The sequence below is a fragment of the Bactrocera tryoni genome, chromosome 1 (genome assembly GCF_016617805.1).
Source record: "Bactrocera tryoni isolate S06 chromosome 1, CSIRO_BtryS06_freeze2, whole genome shotgun sequence".
NCBI lineage: Eukaryota > Metazoa > Arthropoda > Insecta > Diptera > Tephritidae > Bactrocera > Bactrocera tryoni.
This window is the reverse complement of record NC_052499.1, coordinates 88027914-88054550: the sequence shown is the minus strand read 5'-3', so window position 1 is coordinate 88054550 and position 26637 is coordinate 88027914. Positions and strand designations below refer to the sequence as shown.

The following is a 26637-nucleotide window of genomic DNA, read 5'->3' as shown; positions in this document are numbered from 1 at the left end:
GCAGCGAAATTCATTGTCCTGTGATGTTACTGCAAGTTAAACGGATTGTTCCGTTATAAACAATAGGGATGACGCTATATACATACATATATATACCGTTAAAATTAAATCATTTCATTCTATACAGTTTCCCCTGTATATAGTCGCAAAAAAATATGCTTCAGCGTTAATATATTTAATCATAGTTATCCCCACATTATCTTATGTCTGAAGAGAGTCGTGAACTCAAGCCGCATTTACATGTAAAGTCTAGTATTAAGTAGCCTTACCTTAGATATTATGGGATTCTTCCATACGTTTCATCAAGGCGCACATTTCAACTCTGAGGAGTAGTAAGCGTAAAATCTTGAAACGCAGGTGTACCATAAACAGCTGATACAGACCAGGTCAGCAAAACGACAAGGGTGCTGACAACGTAATCAAAAAAGCTTGTGGCGACGATCTTGTGGTTACGGGGCAATGCAATGTCAACCTCAAGAACATTATACGCCAACATAGTTGCAAAATGAGCAGTCATCAACAGTTAAAATGTTTTATTCTTCCTACCGAATGCAAATGCATTCCTATATATACCGCTATTATTGCAGTTCTTCGTGCTAACAGAAGAGCACTGCAGTTCATGCCAGTTGAGCGAGCCATTTGGGCGACCCATTCACTGCGAGCCCTGCTTGTGCATTGCCGGAATGTGTGTATTGGCGAATCGGGAACGCTGTGCTTTGCATTACTTAAAATAATAATAATTCTGTGGTTTTCATTTCCTGCACTGACCCAACAGCCCGCCTTCGCTTCATGCGCATTGAGCACCGCAGAAATATTACTTTTTCTTATGCCACTGCTGTAGAAGGAGCAGTGGGATCCACCCACACATATTGCTGAAATGCAGCTTTCAAGAGCATCAAGGAAGCGAAGCAAACGAAATCACCAACGTCTTGCAGCCGCATACTTAAATGGGAGCTTTGCCTGCTTTAATGGATGCAAAGAGAGTAGGGTGTAGTCGTAGAGAGTGGTCGTGTGCAGTTATGTATGTCGAACATCTTGGTTACAATCTGTTTTACTATTACGACCACGCTGAAAGTTTGCAGTAGTTTCAGTACTTGACAGAAAATTAGAATCTAAACGTGGTGGTCATTGCACCGTGTAGACTGCGACTGCAACTGCCTAAGTATCTGGGTTAAGGGTCTTTCGCCGATTCTGTGTGTGTGAAGTACTAGAAAGGAATTGCGTTGTTGTAATCATAAAAGTATATCATAAGATATTGAATTGATATTGTTTAAGCATACCTTTTCATACGTTATATCAGGTCGACCAGACCCTAAAGTCAACTGGTTCAATGGCACGCAAAAACTGAATGTAGGCGATGGAATTTCGATGGGCCGCCATATAACTACAAATCGTTTCGAGGTGCTAAATATTCCACGTTCAGCTCTCAACACTACCTACCGATGCCGTGCTTACAATACGAAGTTGGTTCCGCCAATCGAGCGCAGCATACGTATCGAGATGCTACGTGAGTGAGAAAATCCACAAATTAATAAATATTTATTTCCTTCCTTTGAAATATTTTGAAAACTATTTGCTTATTATAATCTGCTCTTATATCCAATCATATATACAATTTGGATCTGAACAAATTATCTTTGCAGTAAGTCCAACATCTGTAAATCTCACAAATAAGCTGAAAGTTTTCTCTTCCGGCACTCAATATAATTTGACTTGTGTCGTCGCCGGTTCAGTGCCAGACACTGAGATACGCTGGACGCAGAATAACAGGCCTTTCAAGCGAGGAACGGTAAGTTATGAAGGATAACCCCAATGGTTTGTTTAATTAAAAGATTTGTGGGAGTTAATATTGGTGAAATCATATAAAATTAAATAGCCAATTAAACTTGAGATATTTGAGATATAGCTCTCTCTGTCTGGTGTCAAGTTTATGTAAGCACAAAGAAGAAAGTAAAGGAACAATTGTAGATATATAATATATTATTTTGTTGGCGAACACAATTTGACTATATTCAGAAAGAAATATGAATAAATAAATTTTTTTTTTGATATACATATATGTTATATAATTGTCATGAGTCAGACCCATTTAGAATATAGAAGTGAATATACACATTGTTAAAAAAACATTTTTCCTTAATTTTGTTTATACAAAATTTTATATGAATACATTATAAAAAAATATTTACTGATTTTTTTTTTCAAAAAATATTTTTTTTTTTATTTTTTCCAATATAAAAAATGGAATCTTAAAACAATTTTTATTTAATTTTTTCTGATATAAAGTTTTATATGAAAAATTTAATCGAAAATTTTTGTTTTGAAAAACAAATCGCTTTAAATATTTGTATAAAATGAATATTATTAATGCCTGATTTTTTTTGTTTGGAAAAAGTTTTTTTTTTAATTTTTCTGATATAAAAAATTTAGTCTTAAAAAATTTTAAAATGTGAGTGTCTTAAATTTTTTGTTTAATTTTTTTTTTGTTAATAAAAATATTTTTTTCTTTAATATTTTCTAATATAAAATTATATGTGAATATAATTCAAAAATATTTTTTAAAATTTTTGCTGAAAAATTTGCTTTTGTTTTATATTTTGTTTGTTCCTAGCTAACAACGACACAAAGCAACGGCAGAGTCTTCTCCACGCTATCCTTCCATCCACAACCCGAAGACGACGGCACATTGCTGAAGTGTGCAGGCTCCAATCCGCGGTTGCCCATCTCCGCAATGGAGGATTCCATTTCGCTAAATGTGATATGTAAGTAGAATTGCTAATGAATTAATTTCGCTTTTAAGTAATGTAAAGTAAATAACCAAATAATTATCGCAAATTCTTAAATAAATAAATAAAATAATTTTAGGCCAGCTGGTTAAAATCCGCATCAATTACCCCCCTTCAAAAAGTAGCTCAAAGAATATAGTTATTATGGAAGCATTTTGATTCAAGTTCATTATAAGTTATATATTGCTTTATAAGAGAGCGCAGCTTCCTCGTGTGCGAAGTTTTCGCTGCATTTACATCGATTTCACACAAATACGATTCTTTCAGGCTTACAAATGGGAAAAGTTTCACAATAAATCCAAATTATTTGCTGTGCAAAATTCCGCCATGCTTTCGGTAAAAATGTGCAAACAATTCACCTTGCCAGCCGGCTGCTGACATAATAACGCCGCAGTAAATTTCACTTTTCGATTATCTAAGCCGCAAACATGTCAAAACTCCAACTCGCCGACTTTCGAAGGTTGAAAATCCGACGAGTTTGATAGGATCTAACGGTTGCAATGTCAAAAGTAGCAAAAAACTAAAACGCTTTCGGCAAATTTAGAAACTCGAGTCCACACACCCACTCAACCACACGCCCACCTATACGCGTAGACACTTTTGTGTCGCAGTGTGTATGTTTATGAATATATTCATATGATATTCAATAAAGTTGTCAGCGCTTGTTTTATTGTTTCCCACACATATTCACACACTCACTTGTATTTCCATTCACACATATACATATGTATGTGTGTGTGCTCGCATACGTGTGTAATTTAATGAATGTATAGGTTTTTCTAAACATAATCATAAATTTATTGAAATGCAGACTTAAATAGAAAATTTATGACCGTAGCAGTAAAAGCGAGTACAGCACGCGAGCACGGTGTTGTTGAGGGGGAGGGAGGACGAGGAAGTGGCGAAGTTACACAAGCGCTGTCACTCCCTCTGGAACATATGTATGTATGTACATACTAATGCAGACACGTTCGGTGTAAGGAGCAAGTTCTTGTGCGACGGGCGCTCACACGACCGTTTGTCATTCCGCCAGCGCCCATGCTGTGGCATTGCCAATGGCTTTCAGCACAGCGAGCACATGCCATGATGAAAGCTATGAAAGTTTTATTTCTTCGAAAACGGTTATAAATAATGAATTGTACGGTGTGACAAACAGACAACAAATAATAAGCAAACAGGGGAGCACAAAAATATGCAGATTTTTATTCGAATGCGCGAAACGAGAATATACATTGGCTGTGGTCCGAGGGGTTTGTGTGTTCAACCAGTGGGCATAACGGTCAGATTGTGTGTAGGTGTGCTGGCAGAGTTACAGGCACGAATGTGCTGAGTAAATACAATATTTGGTTTGAATATAAATGTGAGCGCATAGAAAGAGTTCCAACGCTCCAACTCAATTCACTGTGTGTAATACTTTTCATAACAGTCCGCTAATAACGGTTCCATATATTTTCCAGTAGAAGTACCTTATTTTTTTCTTTCAGTGGTTGAACTTCTCACAATTAAGAGTCTTAAGCTGTTGCCTCCTAGAGTTGAATTCACTTTACATTTTCGTTAGTTCAATGAAAACTAGTTATCATAATTCCTTGTAATCTATGGAAGTAAAGCACAACTGAAACTTCCACTTCCATCCCTCAAACTTAGCAAATATCTTTATTTGTACACCTTGGCATGTAATGACACATTCAAGTGAGCCATCCAAAATGTAGCGCTGGCGTATTTAACGATACCGTTGTTGCTGGCAAGTTTACGAGCCCTCAATTGCAATCAAGCATATTTATAAATTCGTTCGTTGTACGTAAATATATACATAGATATTCACTCCGTACATTATTTGCCAAAAAGTTTCCGGTTTGTGTCTTTTATTTATTGCACCTGCAAGTACTTTGAGTACGCACATAGTAAAACGTGTGCCAAATTTGAAAAGTTTACAAATAAAATTACGCAAAACAACGCAAATACCCAAAACAATCTGACAACCTGCGATAAGGTGGAAAATATATAAGCCAGCGGACTGCTCATATTTCATCGCTAAAATAATTTCGCATGCATAACCACAAATAATTTTATATTTGCAATCTTCCTACAACTTTTTCTACTCAAATAAATTGATCAGCGCGTTGGCCATGGTTACCGCAGAGGGGCAAATAAACAGCCAAACTTTTGCATGTTTGTGTGTCCCGCGTAATACGTAAATGTCGAAAAGGTAATAAGGAAATTGTTTTTAAATTTGGGCAAACTTTTTAAGGATATCTCCACGAAATGCTTCAAAAGTCCCTTTGCAATCCACAGCTCGTAAAAAGCAATTTTTACTTCCACTGAAAGATAGACAATTTTCTCATAACTTTTTGTCAAATAATGTTTGCCGCGGCAGCGTCTCTGATGATCTATCCGTTAAGTCCAATTTTCGATAACTCTTTTGAGCATTTCGACTGGTAACAGGCGAATGAGACGCGTGGTGCTTTGTTCCAAGGCCTGAATCGAAATGGGATTGTCCGCGTAGACTTTAGGCTTTACATATCCCCACAGGAAAAATTTTAACGGTGTGATATCACTCGATCTTGATTGTCAATCGAGCGGCCCAAAACGAGAAATTATCTGCTCACCGAAGTGTTCTCTCAATAAATCCATTTATTGATGCGATGTGTGGGAAGTTGCGCCTTCTTGTTGAAGCCAAATGTCGCCGAGGTTACGCGCTTTAATGTCAGGCAGCAAATAGTCGGTTATTATGGCGCGATAACGGTCGCCATTGACGGTTACGATCTCATCGGCATCATTTTTGAAGAAATGTGGACGATGATTTCACCGGTTTACAAATCACACAAAACTGCTCTTCTTTTTGTATAAAATGACAGCTCTTGAAACTCTTCGTGTTTCTTTTCGTCTTAAATATGATAATTTTGCTTGTTTACATACACTTTGGGACAGAAATAGGCCTCATCGCTGAACAAAATTTGGCTCGAAATTGTCGGATATTCTTAGAACTTTTCAAGCGCACATAGAGGGATCGATGTTGCTTGGGGAGATCGAGCGGCTTCAGTTCTTATACAAGCTGTGTTTTGTATGCTTTCAATTTAAGGTCTCGACGTAAAATGCAGTCGTTCCATATGTCAGTCCGAATTGCTATGAGCGCCGCCGAGTCGACTCTCCACGGACTTCTTGTACACTCTTAGGTATAGCAGCCGTAGCTTTCCTTTACTGCGTGCTGGACGTAATCTATACGGTCGAATATTATCCAATAATAAATTCGGGATTTAGAGATTGGTTATATTGTTGCGAATAGTACGCTCAGTAGGCCGATTATATTTAACATGAGTTTAGCGAACAGCGCGGAACACATTCTTTAGAGAAAATGAATTTTTGTAATAAAGTTGAACGATTTGTAAATTTTGTTCAAACGTAAGTCCTTCCATGATGAAATGCCAAACTAAACAAAAATATCACGACAGCTCAATATGACTCACGCGTAATCTGTAAAAAAACTGCTAATTTTTATGACTCGATCAATTAATCCGCACTCGATCTGTATTGACTTTTTTATGTGCAGACTTTTTTTGATTATACCAACTAAAATGCTCGGGAATTAACCAAGGGCAAGTTTAGTTAAATTTCTAAAGAACATTTTCAGGTATTCTTTTGAAGCTCTCAATTTAAAAATTAACTGAAACCTTACCTGAAGCAAGACAGTTTTGTCTATTTTGTCTCGCCATCTCAGTTAGTCGCTTCCAATAAGTTAGCCTTACGAGCATAATTATTTAGTGCAGCAATAGCAATCATAGAGATAATTAAATTAAAAAATGTCCCTCGGCTGACTTTGCACTATTTGTATTGAAACTAAAACTTTAACTTTTAAATGCGACTATAATCCGTTCGCACAAACACTAAAAAAGCTAAAAGAGCTATTGTGGAACTGCGAAAAACTTCGTGCTGCAGCAAAAGTTTGTGACAGCAAAAAGTTACCCGACAGTCTCAACCGAAAAAAACCGACAAAAATAGCCGAAAACAAACCCAACATTTTTAAGTTGGCAACGCAGAGCCGAGCATGCAAGCTGAAAGTAATTCTTCTTGTCATTTAGCTAATTAAAAATTTCAAACATTTCTTCTACATGTAAGCGCCTCATATGTGGTCTGCAAGATTTTAATTATATGAATGAATAGTTGCATAAATGATAAAAAGCAGCAACAAAGTTAATACAGAAGTTTAATAGAGCTTTTATCTTAATATTTTATACATATTTCGTTCTGTATTTTCTTTATCATGGGTTCATTTGTATTAATGATTATAACCTTATGATTACAATAATTACTAACGGTACTTAATTGCAGAAAACCACAATACTTGGAAGAAATTATTTTATGAACAAATCGTTTTTCTCCTTCTTTTCCAATTATTTGCTTCGTCTGGAATAACTTGCCATCGCGGGATTGCCATTAACCAACACGAAACCAAAACTCCATGATACTTCTATCGTATATGTCCGCCCAACAGATCCACCACAAGTGACACTATCACTGGGCTCAACACTCAAACCGGACGAAATTAAGGAAGGCGATGATGTTTACTTCGAGTGCCACATAAAAGCTAATCCGAAGGAGCATCGTATCACATGGTCACATGATGTGAGTGAAATTCTTATTAATTCAATGATATTTGTTTCATTCAATCAAGGTATATAATTTGAGCCTGAATGTTGTATATTCCTCACAGTTTGCGCTCTTCTTATTATTTTACTCAAAAATTTCGACGAATTTTATTGTGAGAATGTAGAATGGTCACTCCATTATTCGCATACTTCAAAGGCGTATAGTATAGTGTGGACTAGGCTGAGCAAAATTGCAATTTAAGGGATGGTTACATCGAATAGCGTAGGAGCTTACTCCTTTGTTTAAAATATTCCTCGAATAAAAAATTTTTCTAGCAAAAATTTTCAGCTGAGTTCGGTGCCACCTTCGATATGATCTTTATAAAACCATCATTCTCCAAAATCAGAATGAAGGATTTTAAAATATTTTTATGCTAATTCACCAACTCATACTTATGAGTACCCTTATATAGGCGCTTTCCTACACTGCAATACGTTGCAGAACGATTAAGGATAAATCCTCTCTCAATAGGTCTTACGCTACAACTTAAGTTAATGGAAGTGTTATAAAGCAGAAAAGCCTAAAAAGTCGAATTTTAGGACTGAGAAAAGCCTACTGTATCAATTGTTTTAAAATTGCAAGTCTAGTTTTTTACATATTGTATTTTAAGAATAGAAAGGAAGATTTAAAAGATAAAACTATTTGATGTTTCGAGCGCTAGGAAACAAAGTCTTCAACTACTGCAGCGATTCCGAACTTTTCTGTGTATGTACATAACAAAATGTTGTTTCGAGAAGAACGCGTTTAAGGGGTTCCATGTGTTTTCTCGGCTAAAAAACAGCCTTTATTGAACAATTTTTTTCGCATATCAAAAATTAAATATTTTATTAGAGTTTTTTATACAGACACACACTATTAACAAAAAAAATTCTGAAATTTTTGGAATGAAATATTTTAATCCGGCCAATGTGATGCCACTTTCAGCGACCCTTGGGAAAAAAGAAAAAAAATGCCCCCGTGTTGGCAGAAAAACTTCTTACAGGATCATATATAAGGAAAAAATAGGTGTTTTAGTTAAAACCTTAACTTAGAACTCAGAAAAAACATAAAAATTTTAGTGAAAATTTCGGAACTTTTTTTCAATTATTCGAAATCGGAAAAAAATCCTTCATCCAAGTCTTTAAAAATGATATCTCAAAGACCTGTGTAAAATTTCATGATAATCGGTTGAATAGTTCTCGAGAAATCTTGCCAACCAACTTTAAAAACACAGTTTCGAGAAAAACGCTTTTAAGACGGCGGACTTAGCCTAGCTAGCCTCCAGCGCACAAGTTCTCAAGGCTGTGTCTCCGAAACTATTACTCAAATCAATTTAAAAACTTAGGACATTATTCTATAGATGTCGTAGAATTTCATAAGACAATAAATTTATTTTTGAAACCTGTAAACCCATGTAACCCCTTAAAAAAAGATTATAGAACTGATTAAACTGAGTGGTTACTCTTTAAATGTTGCTAACCCAAAAATCATTTGATGTACCGATTTAAAGTTTTATGATGTTAAGTTTAAAGTTCTAACCCATTGTAATATGAAAAAAAGTTTTTATGTTTTTTTTTTATTTCACACCATGTGTGATTTAAATACAAGTGCAACATTTAAAAAAAAACACTAATTTTTAAAAACCTGCAAAGCGAAAAATTTTATTCCATTTTTCCGTTTTTTTAATAAAATTTTGTTGTTTTAAGCACTATGCACTGCACTTGCATGGTTTCGTAGTAAAGCACAACATTTATTAATCTATACACCAGTTTCTTGAAACTCAATAAGCAATAAATCACCTTGGGCATGGTAAGCCACTCAGTGATAAAAAGCTTTTAAAGCACTTACACTTTATAAATATACATTGCCGAAATAACTCAAAATCACGAAATTTTCCGCAACGAAATTGCTTTTGCACAAGCGTACGGACATTAAAAGCATACAAAAGGGTGAAGAAAACTATGGATATGCAGGCATGCACACACACATATGTACGCGTGTGTGTGTATGAGTGCGGATTGTGACACACAATGGCAAATCATTGCAAGTCCCACATGCGCAGCAATGAAACCGCAAAGAAATAGAAAAAAAGCATTATAATAAAAAGGCGCAAATACTGCGGTGCATGCAATTTAACCGACACCCACCGAGCTGAGTAAGCTGCTCACATTTCGAGCGTGGCTGTTTCCTATTTGTTTTTGTCGTAAAATAACTACTCACATTTTGCTTGCGGGTAAAGCAGCTCATATAAATGCAGTTATTATTCATTTTATGACAAATTTCCAGTGCATTTTCATGAAAGAAGGCAACGCAGACCGGGCCATACGCTCCACACCGGCGCAGACACCGCGCGCCCGTGTATGTGTGTGTGTGTGTGAGCAGCTGACTGTGGCAAGATAGGAGCGGATGTGCACGTATGCCACTCGAGTCGCTTGCCAGCGCTGCCAGCCAGGGCGCACACTCCCGCGCACATCCAGTGGCCGCTGGTTATGCGTATCCATTTGAGTGCTTGCACACACTCACTCGCTTGCCTGCCAGTAAGCAAGCGTGTTAAAAGGGTTTGTATGGGAATGTACGATTACTCATCTTTATGTTTTTTTGTTTTTATTTTTGAGAATGTTTTCACATCTCACATTTCTTTGTTGCTTCAATATTTTCCTGCACCTACAAGTTTATTTGTTTTACTCGCACACACACACACACACACACGCATGCGCTCATGTGAACATGTGTGTGTGTTTTCATGCATATTTATGTGAATACATTTGAGTTCGTGTATTTATGCATTTATTTACTCTTTTATTTGTGGTGTTGCTCGCATGCAAAAATTATTTGCACAAACCATACCGACCAAATGGCAAGCAATAACAACTGCAAGAAAACAAAGAGTGATAAAACATAACAATAACCAAACAGTGCTGCCACTACATTGTGTACGAACGCACACACGCCAGCTGCTCATAGCTTTTACTCTGTTCCAGCTGTAACACTCCCAGTAAATCACAGAAAGGTTATGAGAGACTTAGAAGTCTTACTATCGATCAACTTAAAAAATAGTCGCTTGGGCTTTTCGAAATATTAAGCGTTGTACCGCAAGTGCTCGAACATATCTCGCCGTAATTCGCCAAAGTCGTGACCACTACTTAAAACACGTTTTGAAGCTGAGATCGCGTAGAATCCAAAGTTTCCTAAAAAAAATTAATGCTCATACCACAGTCTTCGCAACTACATATAAATGTGGGAGTGGAACCTGTGGGTCAAAGGTCCACACGCAGCGGACGTGCGTTTTAAATGCACCTCTGACCTAAAACTTCACGAACATATGCTCAATTCGAACAACACTCGAACAATATTCGAACTGTATAGTCGGGCATAGTAGCAAGAATCATTCTTGGCACAGAAGTACAGACAGAGATAAAGGGATCCCCAACTCTCCTGTCACTGGAAATGTGAGAACCGCTCACCTACTGAACTTTGACAGTTGACTGGATTGGGTAGATTTTGACGTTTTGCAATGGGAATGACTAGAACGGCCAGATTGAAATTATACCAAAAATATATGTGAACGGAGGAATTTGTTGCCGCCGTTCAAGATCGCTAATGAAAATTTATACAATGAAAATCAAAGAAAATGCGAAATTTAAATATATTTCATGAAACATTTTGCATAGTAGAATTATATTTCAATTACAAATGATTAAAAACATTTATTAATTGAGAACGAACAGGCTTAATTCACCTTATTAAGTATTGAAAGATCAAAAGTAAGTTATTTTAATATATCATAAAATCATAAAAAAGGATTTAAATAGTTTCGCCATATATTAAAAGTCCAATATATAATAATTTGCAATCGTAATAAATGTTGGGTGTTTTAATTTAAATGCCCAAAAATTCTTATTTTGTTCGATGTGGCCACAATGGAAAATGTTATGAAAACGCTTATTTTGAGGCGCTCTCACACTGGAATAAGTTGGGTATCCCATTATCCGTGGTACAGAAGTAGTCAGAAGTGGCAGACAAGCCGCTGCCTGACAATTGAAGTTATAATAAGTTGTGAAAATTGTGAACTTAATAAACCAAAAACTAAATGTAAAGTTATAATAAGTTAAGTGAGTTTAATAATATATTAAATTAATAAATTTTATAATCCAAAAACTACATTTAAATTCGTATAAAATGTGTACGAAATGAGAGCATTCTTGCATACAAGTCCCACATTTTTGGTGTTGTGGGTTCACGCGGTATATTCTATATTTTTCTCCTGCCATAAATATTTGCATTGCTGTTTTTTCGGTGTTATTATTTTTGTTTTATTGCTTTATTTTTTCGGTTCGGTCTTTATTTACAAAGTATAAATGCTCCATTTTGGAGCCATTGGGAAGAGGCAGCTAAACGAAAATTATATAACGCAAGCATGAATACCGTTATATCTACACTCGTTCACTTTACAACACGGCATAATTTCCTCTTTGAGAATATATGTATGTATGGCTAAATATAAAATCCGAATATTTTTAACACAAGAGATAAAGTGTAAAATTTTCGTGCAGAAATTCGATTTTAACGCGCATTTTATTAGACATTGGTACAAAAAAGCAACCGAAAATTATAATTAAGTTCGTAAATGATATTTCAAAAAAGTTTATTTTGTTAAGTTGGGAGGACTGTCCTCAATTAATATGGCAAATATGAGCGCGATCTGTCACCCAGTTTGTTCACAGTAGCTGCTTAAGTCGGTACACCTCAGCAGTCGTTGCGATTTTTACAATGGATAGAAAATACCGAACGAAGAATTTATGTCAAATTTTGTATTTCTAACCAAATTTTTTGGTGATGCAAGAACATATGTAAGTCTACGAGTGGTAGAGAGCCCTCAAAGATGGTCTAGAGATCGTTGAAGACATGTCTCGTTCTGGATGACCTTCGACCTCTTCAGCTGACGAAAATATTAAAAAGTGAAGGACATGGTGCTTGAAAATCGTCAGGCAAGTTTTATAGAGATGGGATCTCTCGCGAGTCCATTCAAATGAGTTTGGTGGATATTTTGGGTATAAAACGCGTTCTTGCTCGAGTCGGCCCGATAAGTCGAAATTTGTGTCCGAATTTGATGCCAACGAATACCATCGATAACAATCGTATTTACCAGGTTTGGCTCCGTGTGATTTTTTTTCTGTTCTCCAAACTGAAATTGCCGCTCCGTGGAAGCCGTTTTCAGTCGATCGAAAAGATGAAATTCGATGAAGGATCTGAAGGCCATCCAAAAAAGTACTTATGAAAAGTGTTTCGAGGACTAGAAAAATCGTTGGCATGCATGATTTTGAGGGCGACAAAATAAATATTAAATATTTTGCGCTTTATTTACAATTTCCGGGTACTTTTGTGTCATAATGTGCACTGTTTTGGAAATAATTTTTGGCAAAAATTTCCTTTCTAACATATTTTTGTTTACCTGTCTGCGAACAATATTTCCGAAATTTGTTCAAATATTTATGTTGGACGAAAATTGAGATATGTTTCAATAGACACTAAGAGCTTAACAACTCTACACTTAGGTTTTAATTAATTATTTTAGTACAGTTTTCACTTTTCAGAAAACATAATGTTCAAAATCTGCAAACTTTTCCCCTCGCGATAAATAGTTAAATCCAGAAATCCAAATTTAAATGTCAAACCATAATAATTCTAAAAATGTTTAATATAATTCTATTTTATCGTTCTCTTTCAGGGCATCCCGGTCACCCAGAACGTATCGTGGGGCATCATCATATCCACACGTTCACTGGTATTGCAGCGCGTTGCACGCGTCCACGCCGGCTTCTACGCTTGTGCGGCGGCCAACGACCGCGGCGAGACGCAGAGCTCGCTGGTGAATTTGCGTATACGCTGTAAGTGCTTTCCGATTTTTATCATTGTAAAATCAACTATTTTCTCTCAAACACATTTTACGTTTTATGAATAATTTAATGCGCTTGGGGGCAACTAATGCGAATTCGACATCAAATTAGTGAAAGAGTACGCGTGACCCGCCAAAGCTGCATTTGCATGCGATTGCGAGTGTCACTAGAAATGCAAAGCACGCTGTCACGCGTAACGCAAATGCGTCCGGAGTGGTGACACATTCGATTGCATTTCCGAAGGACTATTACAGGCGTTTAGACGCCGCGCTCGTTCGAATGAATGGCAATGACAATAAATTATTCTCCAGCAACAATTGTCAGCTCATAAATACACGGTTATGTGCCGCTTTGCCCGCACTACTGGCTGGGGTCGAACGCGTGCGGCAGAGGTCAATGGCATTCACTAACACTCAATTAAAAGCTATCTATTAGCCATGGTAGGCAAGGTTCACTCGAATTGGGAATATTTGAGGTGGCCTTATATAACGCTAGTAAATGTAGAAAAATTTTAGAGGAACAAATGTGGAATATGTATACCTCCGATGGACATCTTCATTTTCTGATGATAACAATCAGAGTGTTCTATATAATTGGGAGATATTTGTGTACATATATGAAAATCAATTAGATAAAACTAATCCAGTATTAAATTAGAATAATTTCATTTTTGTACAATTTTTTTTTGATCAACGACCTTTAAGCAGTTTTATATCGTTATATCTGAGAACCCAAGCTCCAATGTTGCATGTGCGTTGGTAACATTAGAATTCACCCAACCTTCGTTAAAAATTATGGTACTTTGCTAAGCGATTGTGGCAATAAACCTAATATGCCATGTCTGGTCATCGAGTTGTGTAAAATCACAACGTTAGTCCATAACTCTCTCTTTGCTTCTACTAACGTAACCACATGCGTGTCCATATAAATTTTGTTCAACACACATGTGCCGGAAATTTGCAGTTCAGTAAACGAAATAAAGGAAAATTTGTAAAATATATTTAAAACGCAATTCATTTATAGCTTTGGCGGATGTACAGCTAATTTACGAATATTTCTAATATACTTGTACATTTGAATTAGTCATTCAAACTGCTACAAAAGCTTGATTGCTTCTAAAATTATTATTCCGTCCTTTTAATGAATTTATACAGTTTTGGCAGCCATTTGGTGGTTCCATATTCCCATTTTGGCGAAATAAAATATTTTAAGCATTGCCGAGATTCCATAAACCAAGTAAATAGAATTCTGATTGGACACAATTTTCCAAAAACAAGGAAGTGCAATGCCTAGACTCTCACACTGGTATACATGTAGATTTCGTCAAAGTCGATTCGTTTTAATTGATTTATATTTATTATAAAATATTACAGATGGTCTTATAGATTTGATGACCATATATCGACTGCCCCCTTTCGAAGTACGCGCAACCGTCCGTTTTTTTCTTATCTTCGTCTTTCAGTTATTCTGTTCGTCAAGTTTGCCGCATTTAGTGAGTGTTAAAAGTTACGTCCACTTCTAGTTGTCTTGCATTCGTCTGTCGGTCCCACATACATATAAAGATTCCGCAGAAGGTATGAAGTATTGCCTCCATTATTTACCATCACAGGCAAGAAGAAACACTTGTATTGTGGAAGAGATTCTTTTTGAATGCCATTAAGATTTTCAATATATATATATATAATGCGCGATAGATGCGGAATAAAGTTAATGCGGAAATTCGAAGATATTTGTTTTATAATTATATTGAGCAGTCGAAAAAGTCTTTTCGTATTTGGTCAATAGATGTCGTTGCAGTCGTATATCGCCAGTGCTACCAATCACATTGTGTCATACCATATAGTGTTCGAAAGGTGAGATTTTAAGCTTCATTTAACCAAAAAAAACAAAATCGGGAAAATTGAAAAAAGTCACAGCTGTTCAAAAATGAGTGAAAATAATGAAGAAACTCGTAATATTTTGACACCCCTTCTGGAGATTTCGAAATTTCGATTTATGGAATAATGTCTCTAGCGAAAAAGTGGCCAAAATGCGTTATATTTGTTTATTTAATTATTAGTATAAATATAAAAAAAAAATAAGTTTGAGTTTGATTAGAGATACGAAAAGACTGTTTGGACTCTCCCAGATATTGGATACATAAGGCTAAGGGAAGTATTGACCCGATTTTGATGTCACATTTTCGACACAACGGCATGCTGTCACAACAATAAAATTCTGCCCGAATTTCAGACTCAGATTGACCTCGCGTATTAACCGATATGTTCTGTGAAAAAATAGCCATTGCGGTTTCGAAAATTTTTGGTCGTAAGATGAAGACACTTCTTGCTTTAATTGTTTTATTTTGATAACTTGATGTTTTTTGAATGACTTGTATACTGGAAAGTGAAAGAATCAAGTGGTTATATAGAAATGATCCGTGGTTCTCATCCGACCTTGCCCACACCACAAACTTTGGTCAAGTTATTTACAAGAGATATAGGATTTCACCCAAAAAGTAGGGGTGCCACACCCATTTTTTCATTTTTACATCGGCTTCAATAAAGCTTTTCCTTTCATCTAGGGCTTTGAGGCTTCTGGTGAATTTATTCAATAAATTATCGCACTTCTGGTAGTTATCAACAAAATCGATATATGGAGATAGTTATTACCTTCTTTGGTTAATCAGTTTGGAGGATATGCGTTTTAAACCGTTAGTGCGGAGCCAAGTGCACTAAAAAAAATTTAGCAGGTGTTTCTCGTTACTGCGATCCCCTGCAGCAAATTAGAGTCATGTATCTTATTTAAGTGCTTAGTTGCAGTGATCGAATTGCGCCCATCTGCAATACGGACCTCTTTTAGAAGCCAACGAACACATGTGTCAAGTTATCGCTTGCACGGTGAAACGGACAGAGGGACGAACAGACAGTCACTTGATTTCAACTCTTTTAATAATCCTGATCATTTATATGTATGTATATGTACAACTCTATCTCTAACTCGATTACTTTTAGACGATGCCAAAAACTGTTCGATGATCAAAACAATTATTCTCTGTAGCCACATGCTGCGAGAGTATAATAATACCTAATATAGTATCTAGCAGCCTAATTCCCTCCACCGCGATTTTAGAAATAACAAACTTACAAATCTTTTACATTAATTGTGAATATTATGTTACAACTGCCATTGTTCATCAGATTATCAAACTGTGTTAGCAAAAATTTTAATTTTTGTCTGAATTATCGCGTTATTAAACAAATTATTCGAGAATTGTGCTAAATACATATGCACATTGCTCAAAGTAAAATATTTTATACCTACAACTTACATTTCATACATACATACATACCTACATTTATTATTGGAGCAATAATGAATTTGAAAAACGAAATATAAACAAATGAATTGCATAAAATTTATAGTCCCCAATTGATTACCTTCGGATAGCAAGCTAATTCATACTGTCTAAATGAAGGTAATGAACAGAAAATACCAGCAAAGCTCTGCTTTAATTTACTGCTATTTTTCACGACTAATGAATTAATTAATACTTGTATTTAAAAACATAATTAGTAGAAACGCCTAAAATACGGACAAATATTTGCATATGAATATGGTTATAGTAAATAGAATAACATTTGCGGAGTGGGAAAGATGGCTGTCATATTATTATTCCATTTTGTTTATAGTGATAACAAATAAGCAACGCTGTGGCGCGGGCGGAGCAGAAATATCAACACGTTTACGTTTAAAATCTCTGCTATACTTAACATTACACACACTCATTGCCAACTGCTGCATTTGCTAAAAAAGTTGCTCATACGCCCCGTCCGACTTCTATCCAAAAATGCGAAATAAACAAATTTAAGGAATAATTGAACGCTTTTGAGGGCTTTCAACGGATTTTTGTACTTTTTTAACTTTAGCAGCAAGAGTGCAAATCGGAGGTAACAAACCCGAATGTGCGACAAATTACTTAAAGTGCATTGCAAGCTAATTAATGCACTGTCTGAATGGTTGTTTGTCAAAGACAAGTAATAAACACATCAGATGTTGCAGATAAGTGCACGACTGTGCTTTTCAATAGCCAACTCGGCGTACGCACTCACACTTGCGCACATCCGTTGGTAATAAACGCTCTCATTACTAACGCTGTTGCATAATTAGCGTAATTGAAAACAAACAATGCGCATGTGACGATACATTCTAATTCAATTCGTCGCCCTGCCGCGCCGAATGTAAACACACACTCACCACTACACTCAAGCGGCTGTGTGTGCCCAGCCATGTAAGCATTTTTTCTCCCAGTGCACAATTATTGGCGGGAGCATATTTTACACCAGTTATGAACGGCTTGTTAATGAAAAGCACACATGTTGAGTGCCCTCAACAATGCCACTAGTGTGGGCACATGGCATACAAAATAATATGTGTACAATGGACATACTTCACAGGCACGCAAGCATTGATTAACTCAAATATTACCGATGTATATCGAATTTTTAGTGTCAGCTTGAAACTCCTGTTTGGAGAATATGGTTAAAGGGAAAGAAGAAAATGCGCAACTCTTTCGAAACAAAAATGAAATTATAAATTTTCATATATTAATATTATTTATTTATTATTTATTGGAATTGAAACTGCAATAAATTTGAAAAAAATACATAATACATTCATATGTTTAGAAATATATACAGTGAACTCTCCCATAAACAGACACTGACGAACCAGCCTTGCTGTCCGGTTATTAGAGTTGTCCGCTTAATAAAGCTTTCACTGTATTTCTTATTTATGAATTGTTTTGACTATCCAATCTTCTAAGTTGCTTCAAACTGGACAAGGTGTGCTAAATTTTTCCAAAATCGGTTCTAGTATAGTTTAAGAGCCAATCGCGAACAAACAACGTGACACGTAATTTTGTGTCAACTTTATTCGATAAAATCAGTTTGCGGAAAAGTTTCTAGCTATCATTCTTTGCCTAAGAAACTATAGGTCTATGGATTCGAGCCCATGATTTTTAAGGTGAAGTTCAAAAAAAATCTGAATAATCGGTTGTTTGAGATATGTATGTTATATTTGTACGATCTAACCGATTCCGAAAAATAATCAAAATAATACTAAATACGTACGTATTAAATTTCATGCGCATGTCTGAAAAACTGACGAACAAGTTTATATGATTCCTTAAAAACTTCACCCTAAATTTCGCTTGCTGGGAACTGGTTTTAGACCCGTAGTCTCTTGGGCAAAGCTGTTCAGCACAATCCGTAGAACTTCTTCTGCAAACGAGGGTTTCCCGTTTTTTAGCTCGCTGTGAATCAACCTGCTTTAATTTATGTATACGTGTATGTACATATGTACATATATACATACGTTTTTAGATGCATTTCACATATTTTTGATGATGAAAATAATTTTATTATCAGTAGGAAACCCGATAAGAATTAAAAAAGTATTAGGAAGCTCTATATTAATGGCAATACATAAACAAATGATAAAATTATTCAAAATAACAACGCTTTTATTTCTTTTCAAAACGAAATACATATGACATTGAGTGAATAGTTCTGCCAAAATCACATACATATGTATTTATTGCTGCATATACATATGTATATGTATATATTATGGCGCACAGCTGTTCCCAAAATGGATAAGTATATTCATATTTCCCCTTTTGGAGTCACTTCGGTTTTTTTAATATAACGGCATGGTCAAGAGATGGCCGTAAGCTGCTTGTTTTTCACAGTTCAAACAACATAGCTACCTCTTGTTAGTACACACTTTGAACAAATACAAACACACGTAGGTACATATTTATAAGTTTTAGTGTGAAATATTCAGTGCAATATATTACTTTGGATAACTTGAAATTCATGTATTTAAATATATGTGCTTATGTATTGGTGCATACACATATTTATGTTTACAAACAAGCGGTTGCAATAAAATTTCAAACCCAATCGCTTGGAATGAAACGCATGAATTTAATAGACGAGCGAAATTCTGAGGCGAAACTACACGTAAAAATACATACATACTTGTATGTACAAGTAGCTGCGCTTATGTGCCCGCGTGTGGGTCGTGGATAAGCGTGGCTGATGGAAAACCTACAACAACCAGCATGCATGTATGATTTTACATTCAAAAACGTATGTGTATTAGTATGTGTGCCTCTATTGTGGGAAATAATGGTAGGAGTTTATGTGGAAGATTTGTTTCTTGATTCTTTCCTTCGTGCGCACGAGTGCACATCGGAGAAGGCTCACTCATGTAACAAGAACACGCACACACGCTTACACAATCACACTTACAACTGAATTTACAACTGTAAACGTATTTATCCACAGCGCCGGAACAACTTTGATGAATAGTGTGCGATATTTCCAACAACAAATATCTGTGTGTTTTCGCTCCACTTTTTGCATAAACCGTTGACATATTAATATCAAATAATTATGCGCGCAAATATTTGCTCGAGTGAAGTGTTATCAGCGATATTGTGACAACATACGAGTATTTGAATATGGAAATTTGCAAACGTCACAAGGTACTTAAAAAGATGTGTGTACATATGCACAATGTTATACATTGCATTGCATAACTTCAAAAATGTACATACACAAATGTGTAGAGTAGAGTATGTATGCGCCCACAATAAGAATTAAGCAGATGATCGATTGAAAGTGAAAGAAACGTGTTTTTTTTTTTTCTTTGTTGCAACCTGAAGCAGTTGAAAGCGGCTTAGAAAAATGGCGGTATTATTCCAGGCTAGATGAGTTTTAGATGACTCTGGCGCAAGTAGTCGTATTCAAATTACTAACTACTAAAACCATATGAAAAATGAATGAAAAATGTAATAATTTTTTTGTTTGTTAAATTTGAAATATTTTGAGCAGAGAAATCTTCCTTACAGCCAAACACCATTTTTCAAAGAACCTGTAAATCGGCTGCAGGAACAACGGAATACAAAATTTTCAGCATGAATCGGCGATTATTATCGTACAACACATTTTGTAAATTTACATTTTTTATATTTATTTATTAAATAAAATGACTCTTCAAAAAACTTTCACCGAGGACGTTTTCTTTTTCTGATTTATACTTCAATATAACCTCTAATGGCAAACTTGTTCCGAAAATTAACTTCCGCCACAAAATTTGCGAATCCAACATTTTTTATAATTTTTAACTATTTATTATTTGGCTGTAAAACCTTTTTCCCCTCTTTTAAAGTCTTCGCAGACACCAAAGCATATAATTATTTTAATACGAGCTTTCTTCCATTCGCTTTCTTCAGATGCTCCTGTTTGCAGCACGAACACAATGATTGTCATTGGCGCCTCGCTTGAGGAGGCGGTGCCGATACCATGCCGCGTTAACTCCGATCCGCCGGAAATTGATTTCGAGTGGACTTTTTCGACAAGCGGTGAGCACTTTGAAGTACCATCGGGCCATTATGCAACGATACAAGAGGCCACAACAACCGGCGATGTGCACCGCACAATAATCGAAACAAATGATACACATTTCGAAACTTACGGTAATGTAGCAAATGTTTCTTGAAATTTCAATGAGCGAAAATGTGGTGTTTTAATTGAAAAATTACACAAAAGGATCACACATATTTCTCACATGCATACATGTGCATTTATCTGCACGCACACATTGACATGCCTTCATATATGTTTCATATCTAAGATTTAATTAATTCCAGTATGTCTTGTGTTTAATTGAAATGATGATTTTTGTTTGCAAGTAGATTTTTCTTGAACGAAAACCATTTGTTTATTTATACCAGAAGTTTTGTAAGCACTTAGCTACGAAAGCTCACGCACAATTCACCGAAAACGCTTTGTGCGTATTTTTTGTTACGATTTCTCATATACAATCTCTTATCTGAAATAAGCATGCCTGTACATGACAGTCAACTGACTGATAAGAATTAAATTGATTTCGAAATTTCACTAAAAACTAGAAATACCTCCTACATGGCATTACACAACAAAGTAGATGCTCAGCATTACACAATTATTAATATTCACATATGTACATACATATATACATATATACATATGAACATATATTATATTTGCCATCCTTACACACTCAATGTTTGCTCTTTTCTTACAGTAGAAACTGTAAGCGAATTAATATACACACCGAAGGGCGAACGGGACTATGGAACATTGGCATGCTGGGGTCAAAATTCAATTGGCAAACAAACGGAGCCTTGTCTATTCCAAGTCGTGCCAGCAGGTAAGTCAATACATACATACATACATACAGTCCGTATTTTGTTGCATTAGAAGCCGAGACATACCAACTACTCAGCGCTCGGCACATTTATATTAAATTTGTGCAATAACGTAAATATATATGTATTTGTGATTATTATACATATATGATATTTACTTATTTCGACACACGTTTTATTTGAAAATCTGTGAAACTAAAATTCATCATTGCAAGAAATAAATAAGCTCTTTTCAAAATATTGTAGTCATTTTGAGTCGTATTAGTATTTAGACATAAAAATTCGAATCAGTTTCCAATCAAGCTCTCTCAGTCCAGACTTAAGTAATTAAGGGGTTATATGGGCTTCCTCCTCCTCCTTTTTTCAACATTTATTTTCATATAAAAAATTAAAAATTTTATTCGGATTTTTTTTGTTACAAACTGTTACACTATCAACCAAGAAATTCTGAACATTTTTGGAAAAATATTTTAAACTCGGCCATTGCGACGCCATTTCCCTTACAAGATCGTCTAAAGTGAAAAAATACGTTTTGGACGAAGGAAAAAACCGAAAATTGAATTTTCGGCACACATTTTTACAAAAATTATTAAAATTTCAGTGAAAATTTCGCAAAGTTTGTAATCGAAAAAAAATCCTTCAAAATTTCATTAAGATCGGTTAAGTTGTACTCGGGAAGTCTTGCCTACCGTCTTCAGAAATACATTTTCGAGAAAAGCACGTTTAAAGATGGCGCACTTAGCCTCGAGCGCACAAGTTCTTAAGGCTGTATCTCCGAAACTATTACTTGGATCAATTTGAAAATTTAGGACCTTATTCTACAGGTGTTGTAGAATTGAATAAGACAATGCAAAGTACCGATTTTTTTTAACCAAATGCAACCCCTTATCAGATCGAGCTCAGTCCACCTCATACTGTCACTCTCCTATCAATTGAGTTAGCTGAGTTACGACACGAATAAAAGTTAGAAGAACCAAGCTTGCCTACTCAAATTTATCAATACAAGCTACCGCTTAAGCCCGACAAATCTCGCATTTATTTCAGCATCTGTTTTATGTATATATATAATGTATATCATTCAAATCAGATTCTGTCGTAGAAGGCCGAGCACACTTACTAAATAGGTATATGTACGTATGTACATTCTAACAACAATATTAATAGTATAGAGTTATGCTTGATAAATTTATTTCGCAAAAAGTATAATCTGTTTTCCATCTATTTTCATTGATTCGTCCATGCATTGTGTGTATGTGCGCAGCCAAGCCGGGAGCATTGCGTAACTGTACTCTGCGTCCATATGTGGTGACCTCTGCCTCGCTAAATTCATCGAACCAGACAACAATGCATAGCAATCAGATGATGCCAGCACAATATGGACGACAGGAATCAAATTTTCCGCATACGGAGTATGTACGTGAGCGACATAATAACAATGGCAACAATAACAACAATAACAACAGCGCCAGCAACAATGGTAATAAAATTCACAATGGAAATGGCAACAGCAAGGCAATCAGCAGCAGCAGCAAAGGCAATAATAAAATCAACAATGTTGTTAATAAGCAGCCGCAGGAGATGAGGAAAAAAGCTGCAACCTCATTTGCGGAGCAAAAGCAAAAGAAATTGCAATACCAACCGGCACGGCGCCTGCAACCCAGCGAACAGCAGCAATTACAACACCTGAAGAAACGAACATCTTTCACACCATCTCAAACGCTGGCGGCACTCAAACGGCAGCAACAACAGCAACACGAACAGCACAAGAAGACAGGAAGCGGCGCCAAAGCCGACGCCGGGAATGTCGAGGCAATTGGCTATGGCAAAAAGCCGTTATCAAGTGCAACGCGCAGCTCCGCAGCCGATGAGAGCACCGGAACACGACACACAGGCGTAGCCGCGGCAGCTGGTGGCTCCAATGCCGCAGGCAACCTGGCAACAATGGTGTATATCAATAACAAAACTGATGGATTGCCCACGAAGACACGAACGGACAACAAACATCGGTTGAAACGTGCCGCTGACGAGCATGCAACAACAGCAACGGCAACGGCAACATTTACACAATACAAAAACAACGAGGCTTCTAAGTACAAACTAAAGAAGAAGGCATACCAGCTGGCGCTGGCGACAAAGGAACTGCGGCAGCAGCAGTCGAGAAAGCGAACATCAAAGCAGACGCAGAAGAAGATAAATGCGAGCAAAAGGCAAAAATCAAATTTATCATTGCCAAGAGTTGCTGCTGGCGCGGCAGCTGCCATCAACAACGGCAGCAATGCACCGACGAACAGCAGCAGTAAACAAACTCCTGCAACAAAATACTACAATTGGCGGCGAAAAAACACGCATAAACGTGAGATCTCACAAGAGATGAGCGAAGTAATCCATCATTTAAGGCTAGCAACAGCAGCAACTGCCACTGCAACAGATACGTCACAGAAAGCGGAAAAGGAAGCAACCAGGGCAAAAGCACAAACCCAGCGACTAGCAAAAAGAGAAATCGCAACTGCAGCGCCCAGCGAATTAACGCAACATCCAACATACGTGGACGAGACAAGTGGGGATTTAGCTGCCGTAATAGCTTCTGGTACAGCTGCTACTACACACAAAGGCTGCAGCAGCACCTTTCACTTGCCAGCCGACAATTCCATTAACTCAACGCCAAACCGGCAACAACACACTGACGGCGGCACTGCAGCTAATGAATCCGCTGCGATCGGTGCAAACTCATTCGATAAGGTGCGCATACGCAAATCTTTGACAGCCAAAAACGTTGGTTCCGTCGTCTCGGACGTTGGCGGGGAGGTGGGCAGTGCGGCTGCCGCCAACGACCGTCACTTTTTGCAACACAATAAAGCCAGTCATCACATTAGCAACTTTTCTAGCAGTGATAACGGCAAAGCGAGCTCGCAAAGCACCAAAGCCAACAGCCACAACGCGCCGCCCAGCGCGCCCGAAATAAGCAATCATGCCACCGCCTTTCACCAGCAACAACAACAGCAGCAGCATGAGCAACAACAAAGCATTGCAAATGATAATCGCAACATCGATGTTATTGGCATGCAACGCGCAATTAATGATCTCGCCTCCAGCTCGGACGAAAGTGGCCGGGCATCAGAGATTTTTGCCAACAAATTTGCTTATGACGATGACATGGGCGAGATTGACATGGCGGTTGACGAAGTGGATGCTGACGCCGATATGGAGGCCGAATTGGTAGGTGCCGATGCGGATGATGGCAATGACGTTGATGATGCAGATTTAAATGGCATCGTTGAGCTGGATGAAGAGCTATCGCCGCCCACAACGAGTGCTCTGCAAAGTGAGATACATTTATCAGCTCACGCGGCGGATGCGCCGCACTTCGAATACTCGCGCATGGAGTACAGTTTCAGCAATGGCATTGCTACTCATAGCCTGGTTGGCAGCAATGACAATGGACATGGCCTTGGCCTGGATGGGATTGGGTACGGTGACGGCGGTGGTGGCGGTGGCACCATCAACCTCGAGAACTACGATAACATTATTTATTCGACAATGGAGTTGGAATGTATGCCAGGGTACGATGGAGGTCTGCAGCAGCAATTCTTTCTCGAAGCGTACGATTCCAAAACGAAGAAGCTGCGCCTAAACACCTCAAGCACCTATGCTGATATACCGATATTTCGTATCGACTTGAGTGGTGAGTAATCGGTGTGGTATTTGCAATCAAACTTTGTATGAATTCTGAAGATTTTCTTGTTAGCGTACTGACGAAGTTGTGGTATATGTCCAACCTCTAATCAATCCTTTTCATCTTAATATTAATTGGTAGCCATAAGAAAAATGGATTTTCCTATATATTTTACTATTGATAATTGTGCGGCTAATGGCTCTGATAAAGAAGTGATTAATCTGTGTTACACCTCTGAACTTCTTTTACCGTTGCCAGCGCCAACGCGTTGAAAAGTGTGAGTGGGATAGCAGTGACTAGCGAACGAGTTTGAACGAACGAGTTGAGAGTGTTGTAATTTATTATTATTAGGTGTTCTTCAACGCATTAGGCTTATTTTCCTTTCTGAAGCTAATTGTGTGTGCGCGACAAAAACGCAATCGTCAAAGTTTCCCAAATCGTTTACCGTGTCTTTGATTTTTCTACACCGCTGTGAGTCGCTGTGAGTTAATGAGCCAAACTTTTCGCCTATTCGGCGCGTATTTACTCTCTGCTGTTGACTTTTTCTATTTTCAGAGTAATAAATTTTATTACTTGGCGCACAAAAACAGGCACGTTGAGCCACACTCTCCATCAAGCTCTCACCAACTTTGCAAACAGACGTATCGATAAAGAGTGCGGCGCAATTTTTGGCTGAAATCTATTGGCGTTTATTGGCTTTCGCTGCTGGTTGTTGGAAGCTAAACTAGCTGAAAGCCCTCTTACATCATTTTACACGTCCGTCTTCCCCTTATGTACTCAACCAGGCCAATGCCAATGCAAGCCAGTTTTCCCGCAGGCATTGCCTCAGGTTTATTTGCAAAATCTAACGAAGCGGAAAGTCACGATTAGTTAGACAAGCGCGGTAAGCTGCCAATATCAGCGCAGCGCAACCAACTTCACTCCTCCACACACTTTCCTCCGCAACGCTTCACTTCTCACCCACCAGCTGCACTCTTCGTCCGCCTACAGCGAGTGACTGCTGTGCAAATATCTTGTTGCACCCACTAACCGTTTGATGGTTTTGTAAATAGAGTGAAAAGATCAAAGTCGCTTTTGAAAATCGTTGTAGGTGGTTGATGTGTGGCTGCTACAGTTGTTATTCCATGCGACTACTCGATGATTTCGGTGGCTTCTACTCCAACAGTCAGTACTCAGTGTCTTGTGTCTTGTTACTGTTGATGCGCCTCGTTAGATGTTGTCTTTTGCAGCAGTGGCTACGGAGCTGCAAAAAACTTTATTTAATTTACTTTTTACATCAACAACTACTAATAGCAACCAAAGTTGCCAGACAACATTTGCGTACAGTTGCTTTTACCGTTGCGCAGAAACAAATACAAGTTTATTTGGGTGTGCGTGTTGGCTTCTGAAGTGGCTGTTGTGGCAAGTACTCACTAATGA

At 37.2% G+C, this 26637-nt stretch overlaps 1 protein-coding gene across 2 annotated transcripts in view; it reads left to right on the top strand.

Moving 5' to 3' along the window:
- Positions 1 to 26637, top strand: part of LOC120770465 — a 205441-nt gene that overhangs the window by 151395 nt on the left and 27409 nt on the right. For both annotated transcript variants that reach the window (XM_040097973.1, XM_040097964.1), the window contains 8 exons: positions 1301 to 1507; positions 1644 to 1789; positions 2612 to 2762; positions 7276 to 7406; positions 13138 to 13297; positions 20589 to 20831; positions 21422 to 21547; positions 22807 to 25227. In XM_040097973.1, the coding sequence (XP_039953907.1) occupies positions 1301 to 1507; positions 1644 to 1789; positions 2612 to 2762; positions 7276 to 7406; positions 13138 to 13297; positions 20589 to 20831; positions 21422 to 21547; positions 22807 to 25227 (3585 nt within the window). The remainder of the gene's footprint in view (positions 1 to 1300; positions 1508 to 1643; positions 1790 to 2611; positions 2763 to 7275; positions 7407 to 13137; positions 13298 to 20588; positions 20832 to 21421; positions 21548 to 22806; positions 25228 to 26637) is intronic.